This window comes from Lycium barbarum, chromosome 9 (assembly GCF_019175385.1).
Source record: "Lycium barbarum isolate Lr01 chromosome 9, ASM1917538v2, whole genome shotgun sequence".
In the NCBI taxonomy this organism is placed as follows: Eukaryota; Viridiplantae; Streptophyta; class Magnoliopsida; order Solanales; family Solanaceae; genus Lycium; species Lycium barbarum.
The window spans coordinates 113,883,756-113,900,566 of record NC_083345.1 but is presented as its reverse complement, the minus strand read 5'-3'; the positions used below and the strand labels follow the sequence as shown (position 1 = coordinate 113,900,566).

The 16,811-nt window shown below is 34.7% G+C and overlaps 1 protein-coding gene across 1 annotated transcript; it reads left to right on the top strand.

Annotated features, from left to right (window-relative positions):
* Positions 1 to 6,904: 6,904 nt before the first annotated feature.
* LOC132611487 (putative late blight resistance protein homolog R1A-10) lies at positions 6,905 to 9,391 on the top strand. The gene is made up of 2 exons (XM_060325905.1): positions 6,905 to 7,997; positions 8,095 to 9,391. The coding sequence occupies exons 1-2, from the start codon at positions 6,961 to 6,963 to the stop codon at positions 8,642 to 8,644; spliced, it is 1,587 nt and encodes a 528-aa protein (XP_060181888.1). The 5' UTR covers positions 6,905 to 6,960; the 3' UTR covers positions 8,645 to 9,391.
* Positions 9,392 to 16,811: the final 7,420 nt, after the last annotated feature.

Genomic DNA, 16,811 nt, shown 5'->3' with positions numbered 1-16,811 from the left:
CCCCCTTCTTGTCCTTCACGCCGGAACCTCCACCACCACACGACACAAACCGCCTTCACCTCCAACCATACCCACGAACCACCAGCCCACAACACCACCATTTTCATCTCCTCCACAACCCCCACTGCCCGCTCCGGCGAGCCCACGACGCCGGAGCAGTCGACGAACCACCGCACAGCCACCACAGCCCCACTCCTTTTCCCCTTTTCTTCCCGCTGCCCTTTTCCCCTCCAACTCCAACTCCGACGAAATCCGCTATCCTCACCACCACGACGCCGCCAAAACAATCCCCCCTTCGGCTTCATTTTGCTACTCCGGTGAACCAGAGCAGCCGCCACATTAAGTCCGGCGAGCTTCATCATTTTGCCCGATTCATGACTGATTCTTCAACTATTTTTACAATTTTTGGTTAAGTCTTGATCGATGCTCTATTGTGCTATGATCTTTCTATGTTTTTGACTCGTCTTGTAATTTTCTAGCTACTGTTGGCTTTTCCAGGTCTCACCGGAGCTTCGTCTCCGGCATATCTTGCTCGCTGATAAAACATTGCTTCTACTGCTTTGTTGCATTTTTGTTATTAGTTACATTTTATTTATCCATATTTTCGCTTCTGCTAACATTTGTTACTATGGGGTTCTTTTTGTGACCATTAGTTACTAACACCTCAATTACTATTGTTGCACCCTGTTTTGCTACTCTACAGACTAGTTTTACATAATCTTTTACTAAATACACATTGGTTTTGTGCCCGGAAAATACTTCCGGCGGCCAACGACACTTTTATCCTTTTTACCATTTATTTAAACTCATTTGGGAGAATACTAAACCCAAATGGCCGATGAAGAAATTTTCGTCGATTTCCAAAGCCTCCCATGTACAAAAGACGGGCTCTTTATTTTAAGTTTATTCATTATTTATTTAATTCATCCGATAGTTATTTATTCTCTTACTAAAATTTTTACTAAGTGTTCATACAAGTACCCGGAGATACATCCCGAAGACGACACTCGGAAGGAGCCCGAAGACTTCATCGAATCACTGTTTGTATTTACTTTCCTCATTTTTTTTTATAACTGTACAAAACATAAACTCATAGTATAGTGGAAACTTTATTTTTTGGAATGATAGGTTGATATATTTATTTACTTGTCGCCTTGTTTGTTAAACTTAAAATTGTCATTCGCTTTAGGCAAGACTTAGGCCGTCAATACTTTCATAACTAGATTAAATTGACTTGGTATAAATACTTTGTTAAATAAATTCACACTTTTGACGATTAGAAAAACATACTAGTCCATCCTTTATTTTATATTCTTTAATACACATTTTTTACAACATACATTTTACATTCTTTCGTACACACTAATATACCTTTTATTCAAGTTAAATCCACATTATTGACGCTAGGTATTTATTAGGCTGTCCATTTACAATCTTTTATTATTTAAAGACATTATATCTTTTCACTCATTTTTATACATAATTTCTTATATTTATTTTTTACCAATACTTTTTTACAATTCGTTTGTTCCCTATTCTTTTGGTAGGATATTCATTAAACAAACACTCTTTTACGAAACGGTAGATATAAGTCAAATCGACTTCACTTTTTCTGAATTCCTTTATTATATAGGCTCTTTACACCAACGAATACTCGGGGATTCCTTTTACATTCTTTATTCACTGATATACCTAGTTATACAATTCTTCATATATTTTATGTTTGATATACACCTTTATAATTGAAATACATTTTTATATGCTTAATATACATACATTTTTTATACATAGACACACAGTCTTTATTATATTTGATATACCTATTTTACATACTCTTATATCTTTTATACATTCTTTATATAGTTGTATACATTCTTTATACTAACGGATATATATTCTTTATACCAACAAATACACTTTTATACTTACGAGGTACATTCTCTTTTATATATTCTTTTTTAATATTCATACTCTTATATATTCTTTTTTAATATTCATACTTTATAAACACTTGATACTTGATATAAATACATTTTTATACACTGTATATACTTAGTATATTATCACTTAGTGTAACTTTTCATGAAGTCATAACATTTTGAAAACATGTAATAATAATGATAAACAGATAGATAACCCCCCCTCTAGTGTTCAGTTAACCTAAGTTTAAGGACTGTCTTCGGACAGGCTTTGAGGGATGCTTAATACCTTCCCCTCGAGGTAAATAAAACCCTTATCTAGAATCTCATAGGTTTCGTGGACTAAAAATGGAGTAGACACATAAATACATATAGGTTTTCTGATTTCCCTTAAAAATTAGGTGGCGACTCTAACCCTTTTATACCAGTTAGAAGAACCGGAAAGTTGCAAACTATCTTGGACCCGTTCAAAATAGGGCGTAACACTCATCGTTAACTTCAACATCTATATTACTAAAATCCATAAGAATGGAATCAAATGCATCAAGATTTGAGAGTACAGAAGTACCTTCAACCATTCGAAATGTGTAAAGCTTTTGCTTCAGATAAAGTCTATTTTCCACTGTTCTCTTCATATACCGGATTTTTAGTTTTTCCCACATGCCTTTGGCTGTAGTTTCAGCAGATACTTCATGTAAAATCTCATTTAAGAGATTTAAAACAATACTTGATTTTGCCTTTTTGTCTATGATGGCAAACTCCCGGTCTCTCATACTTTCTGGCTTCTTCTCTTTTCATTCGAGCGCCACATCTAAGCTTTTTCCTTCCAGCGCCACATCTAAGCCGTCCTTAATTAGGATAGCCTCCATCTTTAATTGCCACATCCCAAAGTTTGCACTTCGGTCAAATTTCTTTGGTTTCTTACTCCACCCACCCACAAAACTTGTTGCAAAACTGGGTAACTTGTTGTGTTTATCCAACAAGAGTAAAGACTTGTTCAACAACTGTGTCACTTGCTGCAACAAATACTACAATTGTTGCAATAGATACTACACTTGCTGCAACAGATATTACAGTTGTTGCAACAAATACTACTTGATTCACCCATATTTAGTGATCAACAAAGGGAATCAATGATATTTAGTTATAAACAAAGGAAATCAACGCTATTTAGTGATCAGTATATAATACTTAATCAATTTGATGGTATTTTGAGTAAGGAAAGATGATCTACTAAGTCATTATGCACTGTAAACTACTTGATTCACCCATATTTAGTGATAAACAAAGAAAATCAATGATATTTAGTGATCAATGTATAATACTTAATCAATTTGATGTACTTTGAGTCAGGAACGATGATCTACTAAGTCAGTATGAACTAAATCGAGTGATCATTAGAGTCAATTGATGTTAACTACTTGATTCACCCATATTTAGTGATAAACAAAGGAAATTAACGATATTTAATGATCAATGTATAATACTTAATCAATTTGATGTATTTTAATCAGAAAAGATGATTTACTAAGTCAGTATACACTAAATCGAGTGATCATTAGAGTGAATTGATGTGAACTACTTGATTCACTCACATTTAGTGATAAACAAAGAAAATCAATGATATTTAGTGATCAATGTATAATACTTAATCAATTTGATGTACTTTGAGTCAGGAAAGATGATCTACTAAGTTAGTATGCACTAAATCGAGTGATCATTAGAGTCAATTGATGTGAACTACTTGATTCACCCATATTTAGTGATAAACAAAGTAAATTAACGATATTTAATGATCAATGTATAATACTTAATCAATTTGATGTATTTTAATCAGAAAAGATGATTTACTAAGTCAGTATGCACTAAATCGAGTGATCATTAGATTGAATTGATGTGAATTACTTAATTCACCCATATTTAATAATACAAAGGAAATTAATCATATTTAGTGATCAATGTATAATACTTAATCAATTTGATCTATTTTGAGTCAAGAGAGATGATCTACTAAGTCAGTATGCACTAAATCGAGTGATCATTAGAGTGATTTGATGCGAACTACTTGATTCACCCATATTTAGTGTTAAACAAAGGAAATAAATGGTATTTAGTGATGAATATATATATATATATATATATATATATATATATATATATATATATATATATATCTACTAACTTCTTTAATGGATTAGATAGTAATTTCATGGATTAGATGGGCAATTCTAAGTGTATTCTTCCTAAATCGAGTGATCATTAGAGTGATTTGATATGTAGTACTTTATTCAACCATATTTAGTGATAAAAAATTAATTCAATGTTATTCAGTATAAACAAAGAAGTTCAATGTGATCAATATCGTGAATATGTTGCAACAATGGAGGAGTTGTTGCAACATACGAGATACTGCTACTGCAACATATGAGTAGGTTGTTGCAACATATGAGATACCTGCTTCAACATATGAGTAAGTTGTTGCAATAATTCAAACAAGGTGATTAATTTGTTGTAACAACTACGCAACTTGCTTAAATATCTGATCCATCTGTTGAAACAGATTAGTAACTTGTTGCAACTTCTTCAACAGATGTATGATTTGTTGCAACAATTAACTCATCTGTTGAGACATTTTTTAGTTTTTGTAATAGTTTAATTGTTTGATTTTTTCCAACTAGGTGAGTAATTTGTTGCAACAACTAAGCAACTTGTTTAAAAAAATTAGTAACTTATTGAAACAGATTAGTAACTTATTGAAACAAATTGGTCACTTGTTGCAACTTCTTCAACAACTGTATGCATATGTTGCAACAATTAGTAAGCAAAATAAATAAGTTCATAAATAGAAATTGTTCAACAACTACCTTGGCTTCAAATACCACAACTAGTCAAAATAAATAAGTTCATAAACATCATTCACAAATACTATAAAGGACAAAAAAAAAACAGAAATTATTAAACAATCACCTTGGCTCCAAATACCACAACTTAAGTAATAATTTGTTCATCAACTGCCTTTTGGGGTGTAGCAGATTTCCTTGATGTGCTCCATCTCCTTCATTTCCATCATTAGTTTCTTCATCTTCTAGTTCTTCTTCACTTTCTTCATTTGTATCTACTACTTCTTGGCTCTGTTCTTCATTTCTTTCTGAGGATTGATTGTCAGTTTGGCTGTCAATTTGACTATATTTTTCCTCAACATTTGCTGATTCATAAATAGATTGTCTACTTGTTGCAACAAGTGTAGAACTTGTTGCACTACACTTATTGCAACAACTACAAATCTGTTGGATATCTTTTACAAATAGAACCAAATAACTAAAGTTATGTCCAACAGATTGGTAATTGTTGCAACAGATTGTCTCCTTGTTGCAACAAGTGTAGAACTTGTTGCAACAACTACAAATCTGTAGGATATCTTCTACAAACAGAAGAAAATAACTGAAGCTATGTCCAACAGATTTGTAGTTGTTGCAACAGATTGTCTACTTGTTACAACAAGTGTAGAGCTTGTTGCAACAACTACAAATCTGTTGGATATCTTCTACAAACAGAAGTAAATAACTGAAGCTATGTCCAATAGATTAGTGAGTCGTTGCAACAGATTGTCTACTTATTGCAAAAAGTGTAGAACTTATTGCAACAATTACAAAGCTGTTGGTTATCTTCTACAAACAGAACCAGATAAATACCAAGACAAGAACAAAAACCGATATGTTGGATATATTTCCTAAACCTGAATCATATCAGGACAACAACAGAAAAACCATCTATTTCACTATGAACACATAACAACAACAACCTGGATTTTATCCATACTTTTCCTAAACAAAAATAAAATAAAATTCAGAACTTCCTTTCAAGATTTTTTTTGTTTTTGGAGTGGGTGGAGGATGCGAAAAACCAAAAATAAAAAAAATTCAAAACTTTTTTTTAAAAACAATTTTTTTTAGGGTGGGTGGGGGAAGTAAGAAACCAAGAAAAAAAAATCAAAACTTCATTTCAAGAAAAATCATTTTTTTGGTGGTGGTGGTGGTGGTGGTTTGGGTTGGGGTGGGGGTGGGGGGGGGGAGGGTGGTGCAAAAAAACAAAAACAAAAACTTTGCAAAACCTCTTTTTTTGGAAGGGTGGCGGGTGCCAAAAAACAAAAAGAAAAACTTTTCTAAATTTTTTTTAAAAAATATTTTTTTTGAGGTGGGGGGGGGGGGGGGGGGGAGTGGGTGTGGGGTGGGAATAGGAGGAGTGAGAGCTGTTAAAAAAAATCAAAACTTTTATTAATTTTTTTTTTTGGGTGGGGTGGTGGGGAGGGTTGCAGGATGAGGAGAGTAGGGGGGAATCAAAACTTAAAAAAAGAAAAACATTTTAGGTGGAGGGTGGCTGGTGAAAAAGCAAATAAAAATTTAAAACTTTAAAAAAAAAAATTGGGGGTTCGGGGAGGGGTGGGAGGAGGAGGAAAGGGGCTGGTGAAAAAACAAATAAAAAATATTAAAACTTGTTTTTAAAAAAAATTGGGGGGAGGGGTGGGCAGAGGAGAAACAGGGCTGGTGGATTTTTTAAGATTAAGTTGAGGTCTTTTTGTATTTTGTAAAAGATTAAAAAGTTTTAAAAATTATTATTCAGTCTCATTTTAACTTAATCACATTTTTAAGATAAGTTTGACTTTGGCTGATCAAACTTGTCACCATTTTTAATTAGTGAACTTATTTATTTTTCCCACTTACAGGAGGATCTCATTTATGACTTTATTTTCTTTCTTTACATCCCATAATTTTCCTTCTAGTTTTCAAGCAGAAGGTTCCCTATTAGATGTTTCCTCTTAGTTTCCAAGCAAAAGGTTCCCTATTAGATGCTTCCTCCTAGTTTCCAAGCAAAAGGTTCCCTATTAGATGTTTCCTCCTAGTTTCCAAGCAAAAAATCCCTGTTAGACTTTCAAAACCAAAAAACAAAAAAGAATTGCAACACATTCCTGACTTTTCATTCGACCTTCCATTGTTCCTCCATCACTAGAGAGAACATCAAGTTCATCAAAGCAAAGGACGTGATGGTCGGCTTTGAACAAGAGACTGAAATGCTTACGGAGCAACTTGTGACAGGACCTCGGGAATTAGATTTGATCTCTATTTTTGGAATGCCAGGACTAGGCAAAACAACTTTAGCTAAGAAATTGTATAATCATGAAGCAATTTACAATCGCTTCGATATTCGCTTGTGGTGTTGCTCTTCCCAATCTTATGATAAGAGAGCTCTCTTATTTCAATTATTGGGTCTTATTTCTGAGCTTGATGATAGTACTAAAAATATGAGTAATGATGAACTAGCTGAGAAGCTATACAAACATTTGAAGAGAAAGAGGTACCTCATTGTTGTGGATGATATTTGGAGTCATGAGGTATGGGATGATATAAAGAGACCATTTCCAGATGATGATAACGGAAGTAGGATTATTTTAACTACCAGACTTGAATCAATCGCCACATATGCCATGATCTCTTCGAATCCTCATCACCTTCGTTTGTTCACTGAAGAAGAAAGTTGGATGCTAATGAAGGAGAAGGTATTCAAAGAAGACAACTATTGTCCTCAAGAAATCGAGGAGATTGGTAAGCAAATAGCGAGAAAGTGTGGAGGATTACCCCTTGCAGTTGTACTGGTAGCTGGTCTTCTTGCAAAACATGATCATAAGAAAGTAATTTACTGGCAAGACGTCGCTGAAAGTTTGAAGTCAAAAATGCAAGGTTGCATGGATATAATTGAATCGAGTTACCAACACCTGCCCATTCATTTGAAAAAATGCTTTCTCTACTTTGCTTCATTTCTAGAGGAACAGAAAGTTCCTGTTCAAAAACTGATACGATTATGGATCGCCAAAATTTTTGTTGAAGCCAGTACTGGATCGAAGAGCTTAGAGATGGTTGCAATGGATTACTTGATGGATTTAATTAGGAGCAACCTAGTGATGGTGGCTAAACTAAATTTCTCAGGGGAGCTCAAAGCCGTCCATATTCATGACTTAATACACGAATTTACCCTGATGAAAGCTAAAAGTGGCAACTTTTCGCTGAGGATACATGATCAGTGGTAAGTAAAATCAATTTAATTATAGTTCTAGCTTCTTCTTGTTTATTATGAGAATTAAATAATGCTCAGGCACTTACTCTCCTCCTCCTTGAACCAGTATGATTATATGTCCATCTTCCAGAGGCAGTTCCGGACGTCTGAATATCGTAGCACCAGCTTGTGAAGTTAGTTTTGGACGAAATATCACCACCTTACGATTCAGTCCCAGTGTAAATTCTCCTTTGGTTGATTTAGCTTTGACTGGATCCTGGAAACACCTGAGAGTATTAGATTTGAGTTCCGTAAAGCTGCGTAAGACACTTGTAGATGCATTACAATATCTGATTCATTTGAAGTATTCGGAGCTGCGGTATTCTGATTACATTCCGTTTCCTATATGCAACCTGACGGAGCTACAGACATTTATAGTGACTGGAATCTATCGTAAAGACTGCATTCCAAATTCCATTTGGGATATGAGAAGCTTGAGGCATCTTCATATAAGTAGTATATATGCCTGTCAACTATTACAGGATCTTGACAACTTAATAACCTGTTCCAATCTGGTTATTTTTCCTGGGGTGTGTTACAAGAAATTTATGAAAAGATTACCCAATCTTGAAAAGCTCAGTTGTCGACTATATGGTTCTGGAAGAATCTCTTGTTAAAGCTAGTTAATGATTGAAGCTAGCTAAGTTGGTGTGAATGAGAAATGGAGGGAAAAAAATAATGGAAGGAAAATGAAGTTCAAAGCAAAGTTCCTTTGAAAAAGGAGCCTTGTACCACATTGGTGGTAAAAAGGGAAAGTTATGTGCTTATATTAGAAAGCACTTCCTCTAGCTCTTAAAGGGTCAAGAAGAGGGACTCCCCTCGCGCCGTCGTCGTCGCTCGGCTCGGATTTGGATTTGGATTTGGATTTGGTCAAATGATCTGATCGTTGCCACATTTGAGTTCGCCGAAGTCGTAGGCGTTTGAGGTACCGCCACTCCTACGACAGGTATATCCGTTATATCCTGGGAGGAAATAATCTGTAACCTCGGGTACAGTGAGGGGGTTAAATTCCTTAAGGACACACAGTGAATTCTGTGGTCTCGGATATTTTTATTCACACAGTTGCTGTTTTCATTTTCTACTTACTGGTTTTCTTTCCAGTTTCTAATTCTGCTTTACAACAGTTCTGAACACGGGAGGATAACAAGCTTAAGGAATTTATCAATTATTTCTGTGTTCACTTGTTGTTGTTTAACGATTACAGAACGTTATTTGGAAGAAAAAAAAATTGTTTTTCGTTAACATAAAACAGTGCTGTCCACAAAATAAAAGAAACTTGTGTCTTTGTTGTTTGCATGTAACGAACTTGTATGTTGCTTGGAGACTAAAATCTTCAGATTTTCTACTCCGGTTGAGATTAAAGTTTTCAGAATTTTCTACTCATTTGGATACTTGATTTGAAGATATAAAAACTTCATCAAGTATACAATATACAGTTTCCTACATTCTGTTTCAAGGTTTTAAATCAGTCTTGTGTAAACTTGATTCGGTTTGAAGAAATAAAATCTTCACCGTTGTGTATTATATTTATTGCTGTCAAAACAGATTCAGTTCGAACATTTTTTGAATTTAAACTGAGTCACTGTTTATTATATTTTTCTGTTGTTTCCTATGACAGAAATGGGAGACCAAATTCCAAATTTGAATGCTAATGCTACTGCTAATGCCACACCAGCCCTCGTGGTTGGTTCTACGAGCAATGTTGTGTCCTCCAGTCGTACCGCACCAGCACCGGCTCCGGCAGAGAAGCCCGGAAAATTCACCGGGATTGATTTCAAACGATGGCAACAAAAGATGTTCTTCTATTTAACTACTTTAAGCCTTCAAAAGTTTATTAAGGAGGATGTTCCGGTTCTGCCGGAATCAACACCTGAGAATGAACGTTTTGTTGTAACTGAGGCATGGAAGCACTCAGATTTTTTGTGCAAGAATTATATTCTTAGCGGACTTGAGGATGATCTTTACAACGTCTATAGCAATGTGGGAACATCAAAACAGCTATGGGATGCGTAGGAAAAGAAATATAAAACAGAAGATGCCGGACTAAAGAAGTTTATCGCTGCCAACTTTCTGGACTACAAAATGGTAGATGGCAAGTCTGTTGTTACTCAAGTTCAAGAGTTGCAGGTTATCATCCACGATCTCCTCGCTGAAGGTATAAATCTGGTTAATACCTTTGTCGAAAGTATTAGTACACTATTACTTACATATTGTTTGGTGTAGGTTTGGTGATTAGTGGGGCGTTTCAAGTTGCGGCAGTGATAGAGAAGTTGCCTCCTTCATGGAAGGACTTCAAAAATTACTTGAAACACAAGGGAAAGGAGATGACACTGGAAGATCTCATTGTTCGGTTGAGAATCGAGGAAGATAACAAGGCAGCGGAGAAGAAGGTAAATGGGAGATCAACCATAAGGGGAGCACATATTGTTGAAACTGCCCCAACTAATCTGAAAAAGAGGAAAAAGGCATCGGGACCAAGGAACTATCCCAACAAGAAGAAATTCAAGGGAAACTGCCACAATTGTGGAAAAATCGGACAGAAAGCTGCAGACTGTCGTGCTCCGAAGAAGGAAAAAAAGAAGGGTCAGGCTAATATGGTTGAAACAAACGATGAGGTTGATGACTTGTGCGCTATGTTGTCTGAGTGCAACCTAGTGGGAAATCCGAAGGAGTGGTGGATTGACTCTGGCGCCAGTCGCCACATTTGTGCTGTTAGAGAAGCCTTTGCTTCATATGCTCCCGCCGGGCCCGACGAGACCATTTACATGGGAAATTCTGCAACGGCCAAGATTGAAGGTTATGGAAAGATCCTGCTGAAGATGACCTCTGGCAAGGTGGTGACTCTCAACAACGTCTGTCATGTTCCTGAAATTAGGAAAAATCTAGTATCTACCGGACTTCTAGTAAAGAACGGTTTTAAGTGTGTTTATGTTTCTGACAAGGTTGTAATAAGTAAGAACGAGATGTACATAGGAAAAGGTTACCTTACAGAGGGCTTTTCAAACTGAATGTAATGGTTGTTGCTAATAATAATAAAGTTTCTGCTTCGTCTTACTTGATTGAGTCAAATGATTTATGGCATTCACGTTTAGGACATGTCAATTATAAAACCTTGCGAAAAATGATTAGTTTGGAAGTATTGCCTAAGTTTGAATGCAATCAATCAAAATGTCAAATCTGTGTTGAATCTAAGTATGTTAAACATCCTTATAAGTCAATTGAAAGGAATTCAAGTCCTTTAGACTTAATCCATACAGATATTTGTGACATGAAGTTAATCCCATCTCGCGGTGGAAAGAAGTACTTCATAACTTTTATTGACGATAGTACGCGGTATTGCTACGTTTATTTACTTAATAGTAAAGATGAAGCAATTGAAGCATTCAGGCAATACAAAACTGAAGTTGAGACTCAACTTAACAAAAAGATTAAAATGATAAGGAGTGATAGGGGCGGTGAATATGAATCTCCTTTTGAACAAATATGTTTGGAATATGGTATTATTCATCAAACGACTGCCCCTTACTCGCCACAATCAAACGGAATTGCAGAAAGGAAGAATAGAACACTAAAAGAAATGATGAATGCCCTGTTAATAAGTTCTGGGTTACCCCAGAACTTGTGGGGGGAAGCTATTCTAACAGCTAGCCGAATACTTAATCGAGTGCCCCATAGCAACACTAAATCAATTCCATACGAAAAGTGGAAAGGAAGGAAGCCCAATTTGGAATACTTCAAAGTGTGGGGGTGTTTGGCCAAGGTGCAAGTTCCTAAACCCAAAAGGGTAAAAATAGGACCTAAAACCGTTGATTGTGTTTTTATAGGATATGCCACAAATAGTAAGGCATATCGGTTTCTCGTTCACAAATCTGAAAATCCCGACATTCAGGTGAATATAGTAATTGAATCAGATAATGTTGACTTCTTTGAAACCATATATCCGTATAAAAAGGAATGTGAGTCGTCTAGAAAAGAATCTAAACGACCTCGGGAAGAAACAAAGGAAAATATTCCTGATAAGGAAAATCCAAGACGTAGCAAACGTCAAAGGACTGTTGACACCCAATTTTGTCCCGCCTCCCCTCCGAAATACCTATTTGCACGTGTGATATTTTGGAAATTTTTTAAAATATATATTTAGATTTTTACTATAATTATTAGTCTCTTATTAATACCCACGTTTTATTATTCTATTGCAATTATCATTTTATTATTAATTAGTATCATCATCATTATTATTATTTCTTATTATTAATAATTATTATTATTATTATTATTATTATTTCTTATTATTAATTATTATTATTATTTCTTATTATTAATTATTATTATTATTATTATTATTATTATTTCTTATTATTAATTTATTATTATTATTGTTATTAATTATTATCATTATTATTACTGCTATTTTGTTATTATCAATAATTGTTATTTGTTATTATTATTATTATTATTATTATTATTATTATTATTATTATTATTATTACTATTGTTATTACTATTACAATTATTATTATGTCATCAGCATTATTATTATTACCATTATCATTATTATTATTATTAGCAGTATTATTACCGCTATTTATTCGCTACTGTTATTTAGTATTATTGAAATTCGCATTTCTCAACGTTCTACCAGCTTCCGCATACACATCGCATTTTATTTCGCACATTTAAAATGATAGCGTTTATTTGTTGCACGGCCATTGCAACATCATATAATTTTATTATCCGGATCCTTTGTAATTACATATTTCCGTATTAGGTGATATTCTGGCACCCTTAGTACATCGTTAATCAAAATGGGTCTCTTATTCAAATTTAGAAGCCAAACTATCTCTTGCACTCGGTCCGTATTTTGATTTATCGAACCCCAAATCAAAGTCCAATTAACTCCTAAATAGTTTTTGGACTAGACCATATTTTTTATCTCAATTTTTAGACCAGTCCATGTTTTAATTCACTAGTCCATCCTTTTAATACCCAGTCTAAAATTTGACCCGGTCCACAAATGGACCGGGTCCGATCCATTTTTCACCCAAATAAGGGAAACCCTTTTTAGCGTTTCCCCTTCATTTTTCATCTTCCACCGCCGCACATCCCACCCCTTTCCCTCTCCTTTCCCGCTCCCTCTCCGCCGTTCCTCTCTCTCCTTCCCTTTCTTCCTTCTTCTCCGCTCCCCCACCATACGCTGTCCCCCACTCGTCTTGTCCCCCCCGCTCCTCCTTCTCTCTATTTCCTCAAACACAAAGTAAAAAAAAAAACCCTATAAAAGGGGCTCACAAGAACAGTTTAAAGGGAGGATTTTCGGATTGAGGTAATTCCCCCCCCCCCCCCCCCCCCAAAAAAAGGAGTTTTCGATTCAGGAAATCCCCCTAAGAATCAAGATTTCTTTTTCGAGTCAAAAACCCCCCCAAGAACCTGTCGGTTTCTTTTATTTCATGAAATTCCCCAAAGCAAGTTTTCAGCCGCACTAAATCCTCAAAATATTGAGCTTGTAGTAGTTGTGATAATCCAAAATATCGAGTCAAAAATATTAGAATATTCGTTTCCTGTTTTTTTTTTTTCGTCTGCCTTGTTTGTTGTTGTGAGTTTAAGCATCGCAATCTCTGATTTAGTAGTCTTCGAGTGTAGATTCGAGACATTCGCCCTATTTCGCTGCACCCGAAGAAGGTAAACCCCTTCCTTTAGCTGTTTTCTGTCTGGCTAAATTATTGTTCATACTGTTCATACTATGAGTTAGTCCTGTATTAGTAGTAAGCCTGATTAGGACAATTATGTTGTTGTTAGTTTTTAAACCATGATTGTATGCGCTAAAAAATCAGTCAGGTTTTAGTGGTATCTTTATCATTTGTAAAGTTTAATCATGTTTAGGAACATTTAATTCTTGCTTATGTATTAACTGGGGTCCTGTTTTAGTCGAAGATTCAAATATATTAAGTAATCGGTTCGATCGACATCACGCCTACTTTAGCCTCTGTTTGTGTATGACATGTTTTCATTTGCTTCATATCGTGTTGGTTTAGATAATATGATAATATTGGCAGATATTGTTCCAGTTCTGTTTTAGAATTAGTTTTGTCTAGTGCGAGTTTAATGCATTGTACTCTTTGATGGATAATTCGATCTTCAGTGTATTGTTTGAAGGATGCTTGTCTGTTGCTGCTTTAATATATCTGTGTGTTGATTTAAGTCAAAACAAAATTTATTAGAGATCCAGGGTATCCAATTAATGAGTCCAGTCTGTAGATTAGTTACATTCTGCTTAAGTTTTCATTGTATCAAAGTGAATTACGCATACTAGTTTGGTTGGTCCTTATCTCGCACTGGTTGTTTATCAGATTCAGTCTATGGTTCACTGATAAATGACAAGTAGGTTGAAATATATAAAGGTTGATTCAGTTTCAAATATATAAAATATCCATCACTATATCTAGCCTGATTCAGTTTCAATGAAGATAAATACACATCATCTGACTGGGTTGTTGAAATTAGTCTAAGCTGGAAATGACATGTCAAGATTCTCTCTTTTCCAGTCAGCTGTTGCTGGTAGGCTTTTAAAACAGTAGTAAAAATGACTCTAAATTCTAAGTCTTTAAATTTTAGACTGATCTGTTGCTGCTTGATAAATTCATTGTTATGGCTTATTGTTTTGGTTGCTGAGTCTTAAAAGGAAGAGTAAAGTTTAACCAGAGATGGGATCTTGAATCTTAAAACCATTAAAATGAATCATCTGATCACTGATCACTTAAAGTCTACCCTTCAAAAGCAAGACTGATTTCCTGTCCTTTGCCATATCTTTTTAGTTTATAGCATGTGCAAGTCTTGAAGTTACTTATATATTTCTTGGTATCATTTTGAACCGAGCTAAAACTTGGTGTTGTTCTTATATCATGCCTGAATAATTGAACCTTCCATGTACAAGTACACTTGGCATAACGTTGCCATAGGTTTCACTTTAGTAATATGTTGTGGGAAAGTTTACAAATGTGATGTTGATTGTGGAAAAATTGACTGCTGCTTTACTTTTGTCATTCTTCATATTTTTGTGGTTGTACATTGTAAGTATACCTCATATGAATATGTATACATGAAATATACCTAGATATACATAGTATACCTATAATCTAAGGAGTTGTTTTGAATTTGTGTTGTTACATGTTTAACCGTATCTATTGGTTAGATATTAATCCTTTTTTTTTTTTTTTTTGTGTTTGTTGCATGATCATCGCATACGAGTCCGAGAGACTCACCCACTTCCGCGTCCGATGTTGGGCTAAAGCCCAACGAAATTCCCTCCCGTGTCAGCCCAACAGCAATCCAGAAAAGGAGACTGCTAGGCCGAAGCCCAGCAGTGGCCTAGTAACAGCAGCAGTGGCCCAGCCAAAATAAGAGTTGCTGGGCCGAAGCCCAACAGCCCCAAATGGGCCAGCCCATTTGATACTTATTATCCCTTTATTTTATTTTATGCATTAAACTTGTACTATGCAACTAACCCTTTATACTGCTTTATTGTTTTTATTTTTTAGACGAATCTTAGCAAATTAACGGGGTTTAGTCTAGTAGTGGGTAGTTAAATCAATAATCAATGCCATAAGATTCACCCTCTTTCATTTTTGCATTTATCTATAATATTTGTAGTATTCACTTTCATTAGGTTAATTAATTTTGTTTAAAAGAGCATGACCACGTATTTGAATTAACGGAAACATGATTTATCTTTACTATTTTTAAATTTCAAACGTCATTTATATGCCAATATAAATTCCAGTATATTTTAAACTCTTCAACTTGAATCGATCATACATATTTAGCTAAGTATATTTAATAAGGAACAATAAAAGGGATAGAGTAAACTCACTAGCTATTTTGTATTTCATTTATCTTTTTAAAAAATGCAAAGTTAATTCATACTTCATCATTTGGTTTGTTTCAAATATATATAAAACATTGCCTTAACCCGCGTCTCCTTCTATTTTTATACAAATTATTATATTTCGTAAAACTAGTTTTGAATAGCATTATTCCATTCCCATTTAAACCATTAGCGACACTCATAACTTTATAGCACTTCAGAATATCCTTTTATACAAATTGTTAGTCTCGTTTTAAGTAGCGTTATTATTCGAAGCCTTTTACAAGTCCTATTATGAGTAGTATTTGAAATCCCTTTTTATGCAAAACATTATATTTCGTGAGTCTTATTTTCAGACAACATTACTATTCTCATTCAAAGTTTTAACAGTATTTATAAGTCTCATTTTTAGAAGCATTCCCTTTATGCAAATTATTATATCTTCCTACAAGTTAGTTCAAATGGCACTACTATATTTTACAAGTTATTTTCTTAAAATTCAAACCCTATATTTAACCTTAATTAATTAACCTAAGTTTGGTCGGATAACCGTAAGTTAACGGATTCTAAAGGATGCCTAACTCCTTCCCTTTAGGATAATATAGAACCCTTACCTAGAATCACACTGGTTAAGCAGACCATTAACAGAGGTTTAGTTTTAGCTTTACCTTAGTTAATATCTAGGTGTCCTAATTCACCGTAAAATCAATTAGGTGGCGACTCCTTAAAACAAAGCAATCTAGGAATCTCCAATATGTTGTACTCCGCTTCAACCCGGTTAAAATGGGGTATAACAAGGACGTCTACTTCCTTTGGACCAGAGTTTCTAACATTTTTGTTGGAAAATGAGCCTCGAACTTTCAATGAAGCTCTGTCTTCATCAGAAGCTCAATTTTGGAAAGAGGCAATCAATAGTGAGATAGAAT

Bases quoted from the DNA above. Each gene is read 5' to 3' on its own strand.
- LOC132611487 (XM_060325905.1), top strand. From the start codon at position 6,961: ATGGTCGGCTTTGAACAAGAGACTGAAATGCTTACGGAGCAACTTGTG. The intron at 7,998-8,094 runs GTAAGTAAAATC...TCCTTGAACCAG, and splicing joins CTGAGGATACATGATCAGTG to TATGATTATATGTCCATCTT.